The sequence below is a fragment of the Dendropsophus ebraccatus genome, chromosome 15 (assembly GCF_027789765.1).
Source record: "Dendropsophus ebraccatus isolate aDenEbr1 chromosome 15, aDenEbr1.pat, whole genome shotgun sequence".
In the NCBI taxonomy this organism is placed as follows: Eukaryota; Metazoa; Chordata; class Amphibia; order Anura; family Hylidae; genus Dendropsophus; species Dendropsophus ebraccatus.
The window spans coordinates 18,457,848-18,474,290 of record NC_091468.1 but is presented as its reverse complement, the minus strand read 5'-3'; the positions used below and the strand labels follow the sequence as shown (position 1 = coordinate 18,474,290).

Genomic DNA, 16,443 nt, shown 5'->3' with positions numbered 1-16,443 from the left:
GGCAGGGATGGTGTCTCGGGCCCGGGGAGCCCCCAGGGACTGGCGTAGCAGGTGGCCTTAGAGTTATCCCCCTGGCTAGAGGCAGGAAGAGGGGCGCCCGGAACCCCGGTACTCACGGATCCATCGTTTTCTGGCGAGGTCGATCCTCCTGTGGAGAAGGCAACCTCGGGAGTGCTGGAGCAACGAGATCCCGGTGAGACGCTGGCGATGGAGACAGGCTCTTCCTCCGGACCGTTGGAGACTGGTGTAGAGCCCCAACTGATATCGCTGTCGGAGGGTAGCGGCATTAGCAGGCACGCAGGATTGAGCAGAGGCAGACTCTCAGGCAGTGTAGGCATCACAAGCGCCGGGGCTGCAGGCAGGTGCTCTTCATAGGCCGCCATCTTGCGTTCCACTGGCCGGAACTTGTAGCAGGAAGGGGAGGAGCGCCAGGCTGGAGGATCAGGCTCCAAAGTCTGCCCAGCAACAATGACGTCAGTGGAAGCGGCCGGCCAATCAGGAGAGACACAGTCATTATCAATGGCGCCAAGCAATTCCCGCTTCTCGGCCGCATGGCAGTTAACCCCCTCGTCACCGGGGGATGGCGCAGGTAGAAATAACAGCAAGAAGCGGCCATTTTGTGTACAGTCCCAGCCGTGCAGCGACTCAGTTATCAGAACTCCCATGGCAATTTTAGCACAGTCTCTGGAGACGATATTAAACTGTTGATCTGGTACACCGCGTGGCGGGTAGATCCTGTTCGTGACGCCAAAAATGCGATGCCCTGGCCCCTGGGGGCCACTTCCGCAGTGCTGGTGTTATGAGCGGCAATGACCGGGGCAGCTGCAGGGTGTATACTTGTCACGGTATAGGCCTGAGGGCAGCACAGCTGTAGGGCCGGTCTGAGGAATCTGCGGGTGATGATGGGCATGCGATTCTTCGCTGCACTTAGTCAGGGCACCAGTTAGTGGACACCAATGCCAGGGTTCAGTAACAGCGGTTTTATTATAGATGAAGTAACTAGTAGCAACAGTTCTGTCCGGATGCAACCGGGTATATAGCAGGCTCTGACAAATAAAGCAGGAGTGGTGCTGCATAGGCTGTGAGAATACGTGCCGGATGATGGGAGTAGGAGTATGAGAGGAATAGCGTTGCTGGGTGGATTAGCTTGAGAATAATACTTGCTGTGAATCCTTGCAGCGATGAGGAGAGATATCGGAATGACACCGAGATGAGAGAGAAGACTCCGGACACTTGAGCAGGCAGATACAGCCGAAGACTGGTATATAGCAGCAGACTTAGTCACTCTTCTGTGGGAGAGGATAGAACCACACAACCTCCTTGCTTGGAAGCAGGGGGAAGACTTGTCAGCAGGAAGTGGGAGGTCACATGGTTGCTCCTGGCCAGAGCTAGTCAGCCATTGGAGGAACCATGGTTACAGGTCACGTGATCAACAGCCTTGCATACCACTGTACACTGTAATAATACACAGGAATACATGAGAACACACATGAGAATGCACATTACCAGAGAATACTAGGGGAAAACAAGCAGCAGTTGCAGTGCAAACACTTACCAGAACAGGCATTGACACAGCAATAGAAATGGCCATAATAGGAGTAGTAGTCTGCATGTTCTGGGACACTGCACAGCCACCAGAGGAGCCTCAGTACCTGACACCAGTGTCAGACTGGCCTACCAGAGGAACGGAGGATCCTCCAGTGGGCCCCCAGTCTTATAACCTGTACTAACACTGACTGACATGTTGTTTCTCACTGGTTCTTCATTGGTGGGCCCCCAGGATCATTTCCTCTGGTGGGCCCCAAATACCCCAGTCCGGCATTGCGTGAGGGGGGGAGAGAAGAGGGGCTATATGGGCTGAAGTTTCCTTCTGGTTCAATTCTGATTTTAATTCTACTGTTACACTTTGACTGCAGCTTAGGGCTTATTCCCACATCTCATATTCCACGAATCCTATGGGAGTGGGGAAAGTGTTTACATTTTTGCAGCACTGTAATTAATAACACAGCCGCGCGACTGTGTCATTACAGCTCTGCAACTACCTAGTTTAGTGGTAGAGCAGTTTAACCCTCCATATAATTAGTTTGTTTGCGAAGGATAAATAGTTCTGACATCACATATATTGAACAAGCCCAAGAACTGACTATGCGTCTTTCACAAAGGGGATACCCACTTGAAGTCCTACAAAAAGCTAATGAAAAAGCATACAGTAAAAAATAACAAGACTTACTCAGAACCCAAAAATCGCCAAAAAAGTAAAGAAAAATCAGTAGATGGAAAAACACGTTTTGTATTTTCTTTTAAATATAGCCCCATAGCAGATGTTATACGTAAAGCGATAATGGATAATTGGTATATAATACATCATGATCCCATATTTGAAAAGTCCTATAACAACAAACCCATGATGACGTTTAGACAGACAAAGAACATAAAAGACATCATAGTCCGTAGTAAATATGTTACCACGCAGGGGCGGATTAACTTTACCATAGGCCCCGGGCTGTTCACCAAGCCTGGCCCCCCTCACCCCACTGTAACTATGGAAGCACTAGCCTGGTGTTCATAGTACAGGACAGATAATGTCATGATGTCCTGATTTGTGCAAAATTGCCATTGAAAAAAACAGTGATTTTTTGCAAATTATGGCGGAAGTGTAGCCAGGAGATAGTACACCATTGAAAGTATAAGTCTGTTTGGGTGGTCATGGGCCCCCCAGGAGCTCAGGGCCCCGGGCTGCCGCCCAAAACGCCCCTATTATAATCCACTACTGTTACTACTACATACTGATAAGCTCAGATAACGGCCGTTGTTGTCAAGGATCAACCTGAATTATTGATCATGAACATATGAGCTTATCTGAGCTTATCAGTATGACATGGGAACATAGCCTCAGGTCCCTATCACACGGACTTCTCAGGGCAGCGATTGTTTGTTCCTCATTTCCCGCTCGCTGCTGGCGCTATTACACGCACAGACTGCAAGCAAGTAAGAGGGGGCTGGTGTGTGTGTGTGGGGGGGGGGGGGGGGGGGGGGGGGTCTGCCTGGGCGAATGCTAAATTGCCTGGGCAGCCCATAGAAGATAGCAGAGGTCTGCTGCCATTGCTCCTCCTACACGGAGTGACAGCAGCAGATCGTTGCTATCTGGATCTTTAATTAATTTATTTTTATTTTGCAGTACACAATTTCAACTTAAAATGAAGAGTCTTTCAAAAATACAACTGGTCCGGCAAAAAACAAGCCCTCCTTTGGCTCTGCCTATGGGAAAATAGAAGAGTTATGGCAAGAATTTACAAGAGGGCCAACAATAGTATAAACAATTTATTGTAGATGTTACATTTGAGACGTTGTTAATAAAGTTTGTTGCTGTACTTTATCCTATTAACCGTGTGCTAGTTCCTCTTGACACAAATTCTCATGAAAATATCCCTGAGATCCGGCCCTGTGATAAGAAATTGTCGATAGCTGGTTAGCACGTATTTCTGCAACGCAGGAAAAGCTCATGGTTGGCCTTTTCCGGCTCGCCTGTACCAACGGTATAGTGGGGGTGATTCACTTTTAACTCAGCAATACGGGCTGTTAGAACTGTGCACACAAATGCAGGATGCCGCTTAGTACAATATATTACATCATCGCTCCTAACCTGCTCATGTTTCACGGTCTAATCGAGCTGTCGCGCCCGGGATTGCGTCTCCGTGACGTCACGCCGCCCCTTCCCGTGCAGTGACAGTATCGCGCTATCACGTGTTCCCACTGTCCTTGGCCGGCGTGCGTTCTGATCAACATGGCAGCTCTCCTGGCTGGTGCCCGGCTTATTCTGCGTCAAGGAGCGCGGCTGCTGCCCGTCTACACCCGGCGCCCCAGCGCTGTGCCAGTCAGGTGGCGGCTCTTCTCTTATTCTCTATACTTATTGTCTCTTGTCTGTTTGTCCTTTAAAATATATGAGAAACCTGCTGTGTGTGCACAGTGCCTGAGAAGCGTGTGGGCTGTGCAGGTCTATGTGGTGGCAGCCAGACACTGTGCAAGGTCATTCTGCTCAGGGGCCAATGTCCTCTGGTGCAGGGTCCCTGCCTGGCTCTGATACTGGGGTGCGGGGTCCATACCTGGTTCTGATACTGGGGTGCAGGGTCCATACCTGGTTCTGATACTGGGGTGCGGGGTCCCTGCCTGCCTCTGATACTGGGGTGCGGGGTCCCTGCCTGCCTCTGATACTGGGGTGCAGGGTCCCTGCCTGGCTCTGATACTGGGGTGCGGGGTCCCTGCCTGGCTCTGATACTGGGGTGCGGGGTCCCTGCCTGGCTCTGATACTGGGGTGTGGGGTCCCTGCCTGGCTCTGATACTGGGGTGCGGGGTCCATACCTGGTTCTGATACTGGGGTGCAGGGTCCCTGCCTGCCTCTGATACTGGGGTGCGGGGTCCCTGCCTGCCTCTGATACTGGGGTGCGGGGTCCCTGCCTGCCTCTGATACTGGGGTGCAGGGTCCCTGCCTGGCTCTGATACTGGGGTGCGGGGTCCCTGCCTGGCTCTGATACTGGGGTGCGGGGTCCCTGCCTGGCTCTGATACTGGGGTGTGGGGTCCCTGCCTGGCTCTGATACTGGGGTGCGGGGTCCCTGCCTGGCTCTGATACTGGGGTGCGGGGTCCCTGCCTGGTTCTGATACTGGGGTGTGGGGTCCCTGCCTGGTTCTGATACTGGGGTGTGGAGTCCCTGCCTGGTTCTGATACTGGGGTGCGGGGTCCCTGCCTGGCTCTGATACTGGGGTGCGGGGTCCCTGCCTGGCTCTGATACTGGGGTGCGGGGTCCCTGCCTGGTTCTGATACTGGGGTGCGGGGTCCCTGCCTGGTTCTGATACTGGGGTGTGCAGGGTCCATGTCTGGTTCTGATCCTGTAGTGCAGGCTACATGACTGCCTCTGATACTGGGGTGTGGGGGGTCCATACCTGGTTCTGATACTGGAGCGCGGGGTCCATGCCTGGTTGTGGTGCTGGGGTGCGGGGTCCCTGCCTCTGGTGCTGGGGTCAGGGGTCCCTGTCTGGCTCTGGTGCCGGGGTCAGGGGTCCATGTCTGGCTCTGGTGCCGGGGTCACAGGGGTCCCTGCCTGGCTCTGGTGCCGGGGTCACAGGGGTCCCTGCCTGGCTCTGGTGCCGGGGTCACAGGGGTCCCTGCCTGGCTCTGGTGCCGGGTTCCTCTCACATTTTGCTCCCATTTTGCGTGGTTCATACCTGGATATGGAGCAAGGAATGAGGGTGCAGGGCTTTGGTGCCTGTATGCTAGTCATGCCTTGCCTTGGTACCGTGGTATTCTTGCACCTTTTGCACCCAGAGGTTATGCTGTGTATATACTACACGGCCCAGCTCTGTGGCCAGCCCCGGGTTTTGACTACAGCAGTGATGGCTAACCTTGATGCTCCAGCTCTTGCAAGACTACAATTTCCATCATACCTGGGCAGCCAAAGTTATGGCTTTGGTTGTTCAGGCATGATGGGAATTGTAGTTTTGCAGTAGCTGGAGTGTCAAGGTTAGCCATCACTGGACTACAGGAGGGGGGCCATTGGCAATAAGGTGACTGACCATGGTCTTCTGTTCTTTTAGTGGCTCCTCCTAAATAGAGGAGGCCTATGCATATGAAGTGCCCTTCATGAGCAGCTCTGTGACCTTTGACTTCAGGAAGGTCATAGTGCATCCTACCCTTGCTGGTCCTGCTTCCTGAGCTGTGATGGGGGGGGGGGGACTCTGGTTTGTGGGATCAGGACTGCAACAAAGTTGTGAAAATGGTCTGGGGTGAAATGAATGTAATAATCTCACATTGGTTATAAGGTAAGGGACCTGATCTCATGGCGCTTTATGAGGGGGGTAAAGGGCACTCTGCCTAAACAGTGAGAGCACTGATCCTTAGGATATAACATGAATGAGAGTCTGTCTCCCAGCACCCCCATTGATCAGCTGATCAGTGCAGCTGCAGTGCTCCAGTGTCCTCATTGCTTACCAGGAACAGCGCCGTACATGTTATAGTGACCACACCTGGTACTGCAGCTCTCTGTGTCTCAGCTCATTAAAGGGGCACTCTGGAGAAGGAGAAAAAAATGTTTTCCAAATCAGGTGGTGTCAGAAAGTTATACAGATTTGTAAATGACTTCTAATTAAAAATCTCCAATTTTCCAGCTTCCAATCTTATCAGCTGCTGTATGTCCTGCAGGAAGTGGTGTATTCTTCCCAGTCTGACACAGTGCTCTCTGCTGCCACCTTTGTCCATGTCAGGAACTTGTCAAGAACAGTAGCAAATCCCCATAGAAAACCTCAATTGTTCTGGACAGTTCCTGACATGGACAGAGGTGGCAGCAGAGAGCACTGTGTCAGACTGGAAAGAATACATCACTTCCTGTAGGACATACAGCAGCTGATAAGTACCGGAGAACTTAAGATTTTTTTTATAGAAGTAACTTATCAATTTCTATAACCCTCTGTCACCTGTTGATTCTCTGGTTTACCTCTTTAAAGAGAACCAATCACCTCAAATTAACTGTCCCTATAATAAAAGATTATCTCTCCCTAAATCTATTCCTGAAGATACAGACTGCCTGTGCAGTCTGTATCTTATGCTTTTACCTAATCCTGTATAGCGGAGCAGTAAGGGCGGGGGTGGCCATCTTGATGAGGTCACAGTGGTGCGTTCCAGCGCTGGAACGCAAGGGACGTAATCAAGATGGCGCCCGGCTTTACTGCACCGCTACAGAGGACTGGGTAAAGTATAAGATACAGACTGCAAAGGCAGTCTGTATCTTCATGAAGTTTATTTCTGAAGATACAGACTGCCTGTGCAGTCTGTATCTTATACTTTACCCAGTCCTCTGTAGCGGTGCAGTAAAGCCGGGCGCCATCTTGATTACGTCCCTTGCGTTCCAGCGCTAGAACGCACCAGTGACCTCATCACGATGGCCGCCCCCGCCCTTACTGCTCCGCTATACAGGATTAGGTAAACGCATAAGATGCAGACTGCACAGGCAGTCTGTATCTTCAGGGACAGACTATAAGGCCCAGTTAGAATAGACATACACAGTGATCTTGCGCTGTATAGCGCGGGATCACTGTGTATTTACAGAGCGGCGGCAAAGGCTCATGGGAGCCCTTCCCGCCGCTCGGCATGCCGGGAGCTTCCTGTCTTCCTGTCTCCTTTTCAAAAGAGCTGGCGCGAGACAGGAAAAGAGAATGTGTATATTTTAAAAACGCGGCCGTAAAATTAAATAATTCCAATTACAAATATTAATAAAATATTAATTTACAGCTAATTATAAAAAATTTTTTTTTTTTTTATTTCGGCCATGATTGGTTCTCTTTAAGTGGATAGGACTCAATACCAGGCACATCAGCTATGTAGTATAGTGCCTGTACATGACACTAGAGACAGCAGTCACATCAATCAGCTGATGGGTGGGGGTGCTGGGGGGTCGTAATATTTCAGTCTAGGAGTATCCCAGTAATTGCTGGAGTGTGAGCTCATGATTGTTCTTTTTCCATCCTATTTCAGATGCCTGAGCAGCTCCACCAGATTCTTTACAGTAGTCGCACAAGAGAAGGGAAGCGCAGAATCTGAGTCTGCTCCGCTAGCCAGGGTTAAACCATGGCAGGAAGGTTGGTCTATTCATCTGGTGGGGTCCAAGCTAAAGAGAAGTGGACGTGTTGGCAAAATAAAGCTGCTTAGGACTTTTGAAGAATTATGTAAAACAGGTAAAAGGAAGGTTCTCTTTAGTGTACCTGTCACTTAAAAAAAAAAAAAAAAAATATATATATATATATACACACACACACATACATAGGGGGAGATTTATGAAACATGGTGTAAAGTGAAACTGGCAGCAACCAATCAGATTCCACCTTTCATTTTCCAGTCTGTCTGGAATGAAAAGTGGAATCTGATTGGTTGCTAGGGGCAACTGGGACAGTTTCACTTTACACCATGTTTGATAAATCTCCCTCATAGAGACAATACAAAAGTTTTGATTGTTTGGGGTTCAGACCCTGACCAATAACTAGATCAACTGGGCAAGAAGAGTGCAGCGAAGTACTTCTTTCCCCACTCCCTCTGTATGCAACTGAAACTGTCCCACAGAGTCTTATTACACAAGCCGATGATGACCCGATCAATATTGTAAACGAGCGTTTACAATATTGATCAGGCCTTCATCATTTACTGGGCCTATTGCATGGCCCGATAATCGTTCAGCAAGGGCTGCATGAACATCGTTAGCGTTGTCCGTGCAGCCCTTGCCCAAACAGTTAAATGAGAAGTCTGGCGAAAATTTTCATTAATGTATTGTATTGCCCCCCCCCAAAAGTTATACTAATCACCAATCTACACTTATGGGACAACATGGTGATGTCACTTCCTGGACAACATGGTGATGTCACTTCCTGGACAACATGGTGATGTCACTTCCTGGACAACATGGTGATGTCACTTCCTGGACAACATGGTGATGTCACGATCCGACTCCCAGAGCTGTGCGGGCTGTGACTGCTGGAGAGGATGATGGCAGATGGATACTCAGTGTCCCTCCAGTGCCCTGTGTCCCCCTGCCATCATCCTCTCCATCAGCCACAGCTCTGGGAGTTGGGTCGTGACATCACAATTTTATCCAGGAAGTGACATCCGCATGTTATCCAGGAAGTGACATCCGCATGTTATCCAGGAAGTGACATCCGCATGTTATCCAGGAAGTGACATCCGCATGTTATCCAGGAAGTGACATCCGCATGTTATCCAGGAAGTGACATCCGCATGTTATCCAGGAAGTGACATCCGCATGTTATCCAGGAAGTGACATCCGCATGTTATCCAGGAAGTGACATCCGCATGTTATCCAGGAAGTGACATCCGCATGTTATCCAGGAAGTGACATCCGCATGTTATCCAGGAAGTGACATCCGCATGTTATCCAGGAAGTGACATCCGCATGTTATCCAGGAAGTGACATCCGCATGTTATCCAGGAAGTGACATCCGCATGTTATCCAGGAAGTGACATCCGCATGTTATCCAGGAAGTGACATCCGCATGTTATCCAGGAAGTGAAGCCTTGATGCAGTAGTAAGTGCAGGGAAAAAAGCACTTTATAAGCATTTCCCTGAATAAGTGTATATTGGGGATTTGTATAACTTTTGAGGGCCAATACAATACAATACTAAATACAAAATTTCGCTGGACTTCTCCTTTACCCGTCCGCGCTCCCAGTCTTTTCCTGTGCTCTGTATCTGTCACGGCACTGCACGCTGCAGCTTCAGAGCAGCCTGTCTGAGATGACAGGCCGCTCAGCCAATCACTGGCTGGAGTGGTCCCGGCCAGTGATTGGCTGAGCACCCTGTCATCTCAGACAGGCTGCTCTGAAGCTGCCATGTGGTGCCGGGACGGATACAGAGCACAGGGCACTTGTTAGCTGTTGGCTCTGCATCGCTATTACAACTACAACTACACAAGTAGCAGTTGTAGCATTTGGCCGCCATGGTACACTCATTCCAACATCTATTACGTGTAAAAAGGATTTTTTTTAAAGTGACATTAGTGACTTTTTAAAAAACATTTTTTGTGTGTGCACAAGGTTTATGAAGCTGCTTCACGGTTATAAATTACAAGTAAACCTTGTACGTAGTGTGGTCTTCGGGTATGTTCACACTGAGCAATCAGGGCGGATCACCCACTGCAGATTCTGCCGTTTTTCCCCGCTCACGGCCGCGCACATCTCTGTCCATGCCATAGACTATATTGTATGGTCGGGTGGATTCTGCTGTCCGTCCACAGAATGAACCTATTCGTCCTTCGGACGGTCAGCGTAGTCCCCCTGACCATAGAATGGAGTCTATGGCAACGGACAGAGATGCAAGCAGGTGTGAGCGTGGGAATCCGCTGCAGGTGATCCTCCCAGATTCCTCAGTGTGAACATACCCTTACAGTCATACATTAGAGAACTCTCCATACATCATTGCCTGGGGATTATTATTGCAGTAATTGGAGTCTGGCCATTTTCGCTGATCTTTGGACAGTGTTGTCCGTCCAGGTTGCACACCTTTGTGAAATCACATGTAATTTATTATGCAAGCGCCAACGTCCCATACAATTCTTAAAGGTGTTTTAGTAAAATAGGTGCCGACATATCACTAACATTTACTTCAGTAAGAAGAGCAGCTTTTTATTAAAATTTTTGTCACAGGATGATAAAGGAAAGGCAGTGACTGTGATGATGCATGGGAACATGCACAATGATCATTGGCTTAAAGGGAACCAATCAGCCTAATCGGGCTGATATGGTTCCAGGAAACGCTGTTTACAGCTCCTGCCACAGCCGCGGCTGCAGCAGGAGCTGTATAACCGGAAAAAAGCAGTTTAATCCCCCAGGAGCGTGACAGGCAGAGATGGGGAGGTAGTCATCTGGGCGGCTTCCCATCCGTGTCTGCGCACTCCGAGGGTTGATTGACAGGCAGAGAGGCCAGTAACCGACCTCTCTGCCTGTCATTCATCCCCTCGCAGCGCGGGCCACCCAGATGACTACCTCCCTGTCTCTGTCTGTCACGCGCCCGGGGGATTAAAGTGCCTTTATTCGGTTATACAGCTCCTGCTGCAGAAACTGTATACAGTGGTTCAGGGAACCATATCAGCCCGATTGGGCTGATTGTTTCCATTTAACTCTTATCAAGTTTCATGGAAGATGTTTTGCAGTATTTAGGTTGGGTCCCAAATGAGGAGTGTGCTGAACAATGTCACAGGCAGAGGGGCAGACTTGAAATCAATATAGCAGGTGCAATGTTCTGCAGGAGCTCTGGGTGAGGATGTGGCAGGAATGCTGTAGGAGGGAAGTAGGGAGCATGGCAGGACTGTGATGGAGAGCTGAGGAACAACAGTACATTATGGGACTTGTAATACTGAGTGACTACTGAACCAGTAAGTAGCAGGAGGACATGGTAGGTTTTATGTTCTGTAATCCTCTCTCCTATCTGCTTCGGCGCATCCTGTACATGACAAACTGTCCAGAGCAGGAGAGGTTTTATTTGTGGATTTGCTGCTGCTCTGGACAGTTCCTGACATGGACAGAGGTAGCAGCAGAGAGCACTGTGTCAGAGACTGTAAAGAATAACCACTTCATGCAGGACATACATCAGCTGATAAGTACTGGATTTTTAAATTGAAGTAAATTACAAATCTGTATAACTTTGACACCAGTTCATTTGAAAGAAAAAAAAATAGCATCTGGCAATCCTACCTCACTTTAGCAACCAGCACTGAATAGTCTAACATTTTCTTTTGCCACACAGGTTTTGTTTCCTCTTCCTGCTTGCTCATCCCCTCGGCCCCTCCCCCTTCATAGACTAAAATAGGAAGAGTAAACCTTTTGACCGCTTTTTCTTGATAAGAAATGGGAGGGAGAGGTGGGAAAGCAGCCTTGTCAGTACAGAAGGAAGCTCTTTTGCCTAATAAAACGTATTACAGAGTTTCTTATCCTCGCTTTTTTGCAAAGATGTTTGAAATGTTAGCGACGCTTTAATATGTGTGAACATAAATTTATAGCTGGGGCTGAAGTATTTTACCGCTGATACATTGTATAGGGCAGCAGAAGGAGGAACACATTCGTAGCAAATTGTGGATTTTGGGTCTCTATAAGCTGTTTAGAATAATATTCAGTGTGTCAAACAAGAAAGCCTATTTATATCCATGACCAGTACGTTTAATTTCATTATGCCCCCCCCCCCCCCCCCCCTGTTTTTTAAAGGTACACCCAACAGCAACCAGGCCTGGTTCTTCCTGCGTGCCTGTGGATCATTTATGCCGGAGGTGCCCCTGGTGGAGAGAACAGAGTTGGTGAACAGCATCTGGAATAAGTTGAAGGAAATGGGTATGAAGTAGTTTTTACTGCTTTGTAATTTATCATTGTGTAGGTAGTAGCTGAATTGGCAGTCTTCACTGCAGGGTATCCCAACCTGGTGGCCCCCCTTTATGATGTCCATATGGTCCTATGGATTGTACCATAGTCAATGTTGAGAAAAACTAAAGGGGAAGTCTGGGGCTGTGTTTTTTTTTTTTTTTGGAAGAGGGCGGGGGTGGGGTAACACAATAAACCACCACTACTCACCCGTTCCTTTGCCTGTCCAGATCGCTGCTTCAGGGATTATCGTCACGACCCGACTGCCAACTCAACCAGTCAGTGACTGGGGTAGGGGGGGGGGGGCTGCCACTCCAGTCACTAATTAGGTGAGCAGGCTGTCCATTAGCCAGAGGTCATAACAACTCTGGGAAAAATGCTTTCCAGTGGGGGTCCCAAAGGGGAAGAGGTATGTTTTTCCTTATGACCTAAAAAAAATATGCCAGACTTGTCCTTTAAAGGAGAAGTCCAGCGAAAATTTTTATTAGAGTATTGTGTTGCCCCCCCCAAAAGTTCTGCAAATCACCAATATACACTTATGGGATAAAATGGTGATGTCACGCCCCGACTCCCAGAGCTGTGCGGACTGTGGCTGCTGGAGAGGATGATGGCAGAGGGATGTTCAGTGTCCCTCCAGTGCACTGTGTCCCTCAGTGTCCCCCTGCCATCATCCTCTCCAGCAGCCACAGCCCGCACAGCTCTGGGAGTCGGGTCGTGACATCACCATGTTAGCCAGGAAGTGACATCACCATGTTAGCCAGGAAGTGACATCACCATGTTAGCCAGGAAGTGAAGCCTTGATGCAGTAGTAAGTGCAGGGGAGAAAAGCACTTTATGTGCATTTCCCGTAATAAATGTATACTGGTGATTCGTATAACTTTTGGGGGGACAATATAATACTTTTTTAATGGAACAGTGGTGCGCATGCTTGACAGCTGCTTCATTCTAACCAGAGACTTTGGACCCCATTCAGTCCCCTTGTTATCAGCCACATTTCCCATATCCTGTGGATAGAGGATAAATGTTACCAGCCAGAATACCCCTTTTTCAGGTAACTAGTGGGTGCAAATAAAATGGGGCCCGATGCTCATTCTCCTCCAGCAATATATGAAAGCACATAACAATAAGTGGTAAGTGATAGACCTATTCTTGTTTCTTAGGTGTGGAGCTTAACGTCGCCCATTACAACACATTGCTGGACGTCTACATACAGAATGAACACGTGTTTTCTCCTACCGAATTCCTTGCCAACATGGAAGCGGCCAATGTGCAGCCCGATCAGGTGTGTGTGTGTGTGTGTGGGGGGGGGTCTTATTGTTACACTGGGATGAGGGGTGTTCTTAGGTTTCACAGATTGTGGGGGACATTTATCAAACATGGTGTAAAGTGAAACTGGCTCAGTTGCCCCTAGCAACCAATCAGATTCCACCTTTCATTCCTCACAGACTCTTGGAAATGAAAGGTGGAGTCTGATTGGTTGCTAGGGGCAACTGAGCCAGTCTCACTTTACACCATGTTTGATAAATCTCTCCCTGTGTGTGTGAATACAGTAAGATAGATGTATGCCCAATAAACTGATAGCTGAAGATGTAGATAGTAGGATAGATTTGTCTATGTTAAAAAAAATAAAATAAAATAAATAAATAAAAATCTTTCTCCACTAAACCATTGTGATGATTTCCTGTTTTCCCCCCAGGGCACTTACCAGGGGCTCATTGCAGCTTATTGCAGTGAAGGAGACATTGATGGCGCAAGGTTTGTAGTGACTGTGGCATTGCACCGTTCAGGCTAGGGCTACAACATGGTGGCTAATGAAAGTAAATAGGGTCACATTGTAACTTGCAAATTACCGTGACCCAAAGGTTTAATGCTGGGGTAGGGAACCGTGGATCTTTATCTGTTGCAAAACTACAACTCCCATCATGCCTGACAAGTAAAGCATTGGCTGTCCAGGCATGATGGGAATTGGAGTTCTGCAACAGCTGGAGGGCCAAGGTTCCCTACCTCTGATTTAATGAAATCCATCCTGGATCGATTTCTGTTTATTGTCAAGCAACTTGCAGGTTGCAACACAACAACATTCACTTTTTATTAGGACGATGCAGGGAACGTGATCTTTGAATACGTAGCCTATACTTTGGGTGTGTAGCCCTAGCCATATGCACATACTTTCTTTTGTATCTAAATTCTGATGACATGAGGAGCGCCTTTTTCAGTATGTTGCTGGCAGGGGTGATTCTAGCCTCTCTGCTGCCCGAGGCGAACTATAGGATGACGCCCCCCCCCCCCCCCCCCCGGTCAATCCGCCCACATTATAATACACTACTGCCCCCCCCCCCCAACTGCTGTCCCCAATAAACATAATGTTTGGTCCCTTGCTGCACAGAGGATGTCAGGAGAGGAGGGGGCTGATCTTATAGGGGAGGTCACAGCAGCACAGAGGAGGTCAGGAGAGGAGGGTGCTAATCCTATAGGAGAGGTCCCAGCAGCACAGAGGATGTCAGGAGAGGAGGGTGCTAATCCTATAGGAGAGGTCCCAGCAGCACAGAGGATGTCAGGAGAGGAGGGTGCTAATCCTATAGGAGAAGTCCCAGCAGCACAGAGGATGTCAGGAGAGGAGGGGGCTGATCTTATAGGGGAGGTCACAGTAGCACAGAGGAGGTCAGGAGAGGAGGGGGCTGATCTTATAGGGGAGGTCACAGCAGCACAGAGGAGGTCAGGAGAGGAGGGTGCTAATCCTATAGGAGAGGTCCCAACAGCACAGAGGATGTCAGGAGAGGAGGGTGCTAATCCTATAGGAGAAGTCCCAGCAGCACAGAGGATGTCAGGAGAGGAGGGTGCTGATCTTTTAGGAGATGGTCCCCCTCTTCCCCCCTTATAGATGGACCCCCTCTTCCCCCCCTTATAGATGGTCCCCTCTCCCTTATAGATGGTCCCCCTCTCCCCCTCCCTTATAGATGGTCCCCCTCTTTCCCCTCCCTTATAGATGGTCCCCCTCTTCCCCCCCTCCCGAAAATAGATGGTCCCCCTCCCCTCTCCCCCCCCCCCTTATAGATGGTCCCCCTCTTCCCCCCTTATAGATGGTCCCCCCTCTCCCCCTCCCTTATAGATGGTCTCCCTCTTTCCCCTCCCTTATAGATGGTCCCCCTCTTCCCCCCCCCCTCCCTTATAGATGGTCCCCCTCTCCCCCCCCCTTATAGATGGTCCCCCTCTTCCCTCTCCCTTATAGATGGTCCCCCTCTTCCCTCTCCCTTATAGATGGTCCCCCTCTTCCCTCTCCCTTATATATGGTCCCCCTCTTCCCTCTCCCTTATAGATAGTGCCCCTCTCCCTTATATATGGTCCCCCCCCCCCTGCACAGCAGATAAAACAAAAACAAAAAACAGCACACAACTCACCTGCCATCCGTTCCCCCGTCGAGCCTCTCTGGTCTGGTCCCGGCTGATGTGCGGCTGCCCGCGGTGTCCCGTCCTGTCCCCGGCAGCGCGCGCATCAGAGAGCTCCCCGTGCGCCTGTGGCTGTGACTTCCAGTGCACAGGGAGCTCTCTGATGCGCGCGCTGCCGGAGACAGGATGGGACACCTCCGGCAGCCACACATCAGCCGGGGGACTAAAGGCTGCATTCCCACGTTCCGTGGAATGCCGGTACCGGAGACCCCCGAGCCCGGACAGCATCTGTAATTAGATGCTGGGAGCGGGGGAGACTGTATTCATAAGCGCCGCGCTGTAGTAACAGCACCGCGTGGCTGATTCATTACACCGCGGCGCTTATGAATACAGTCTCCCCCGCTCCCAGCATCTAATTACAGATGCTGTCCGGGCGCGGGGGTCTCTGGTACATGGTACAATCAGTGGCGAATTATAATGTGGGCGGCCGCCCGAACCGCTCATATTATAATCTGCCACTGAATGCCGCCCCTAGGGGCGTAGCTAATGTCTCTTGGGCCCTGGTGCAAGAGGTCAACTTGGGCCCCCCCTTTCTCGATGCTATTGGTATAATATATATATATATATATATATATATATATATATATATCTCTCTCAAGACTGATATTACCAATAATACCAGTATACAGGAAATATTATCACCGCCATACTGTTACTAAACAAATCCTGTTTACTGAGACCAATATTGCCAATATTACCAGTACACAAGGGGAAATATTACCGCCACACCACAACCATCACCACCATATTGTTACTGACCAAATCCAGTATACTAAATCCAATAAAACACAGTACCAGATAACAAGTAACAAATAATACCACCTCATAGTGACTAACACCACCGCTGCTACTGAATATAATCCTCTGTACATAGACCAATATCACTTCATACAGTCATATAGAGGTGGACGCACTGTACACAGGATCTATACACCATATACATTACAGTGCAGTTATATCAAGTGACTCACAGGGGACAGCTTCTCTGATCGGAGTTCTTCCCTTTTCATCTTCTCCATCTGTTGGCGATTTTGAGAACTTCTCTGGGCCACGAATCCACAGAATCTGCCAGACAGACATATTAGGCTCCTCAC

At 49.3% G+C, this 16,443-nt stretch overlaps 1 protein-coding gene across 1 annotated transcript in view; it reads left to right on the top strand.

The window, feature by feature from the left end:
* The first annotated feature begins 3,741 nt into the window (after positions 1–3,741).
* Positions 3,742–16,443, top strand: part of LRPPRC (leucine rich pentatricopeptide repeat containing) — a 124,507-nt gene continuing 111,805 nt past the window's right edge. Inside the window, exons 1-5 of the mRNA XM_069954370.1 lie at positions 3,742–3,879; positions 7,524–7,723; positions 11,754–11,876; positions 13,064–13,185; positions 13,600–13,658. Of these exons, the coding sequence (XP_069810471.1) occupies positions 3,785–3,879; positions 7,524–7,723; positions 11,754–11,876; positions 13,064–13,185; positions 13,600–13,658 (599 nt within the window). The 5' untranslated portion in view covers positions 3,742–3,784. The remainder of the gene's footprint in view (positions 3,880–7,523; positions 7,724–11,753; positions 11,877–13,063; positions 13,186–13,599; positions 13,659–16,443) is intronic.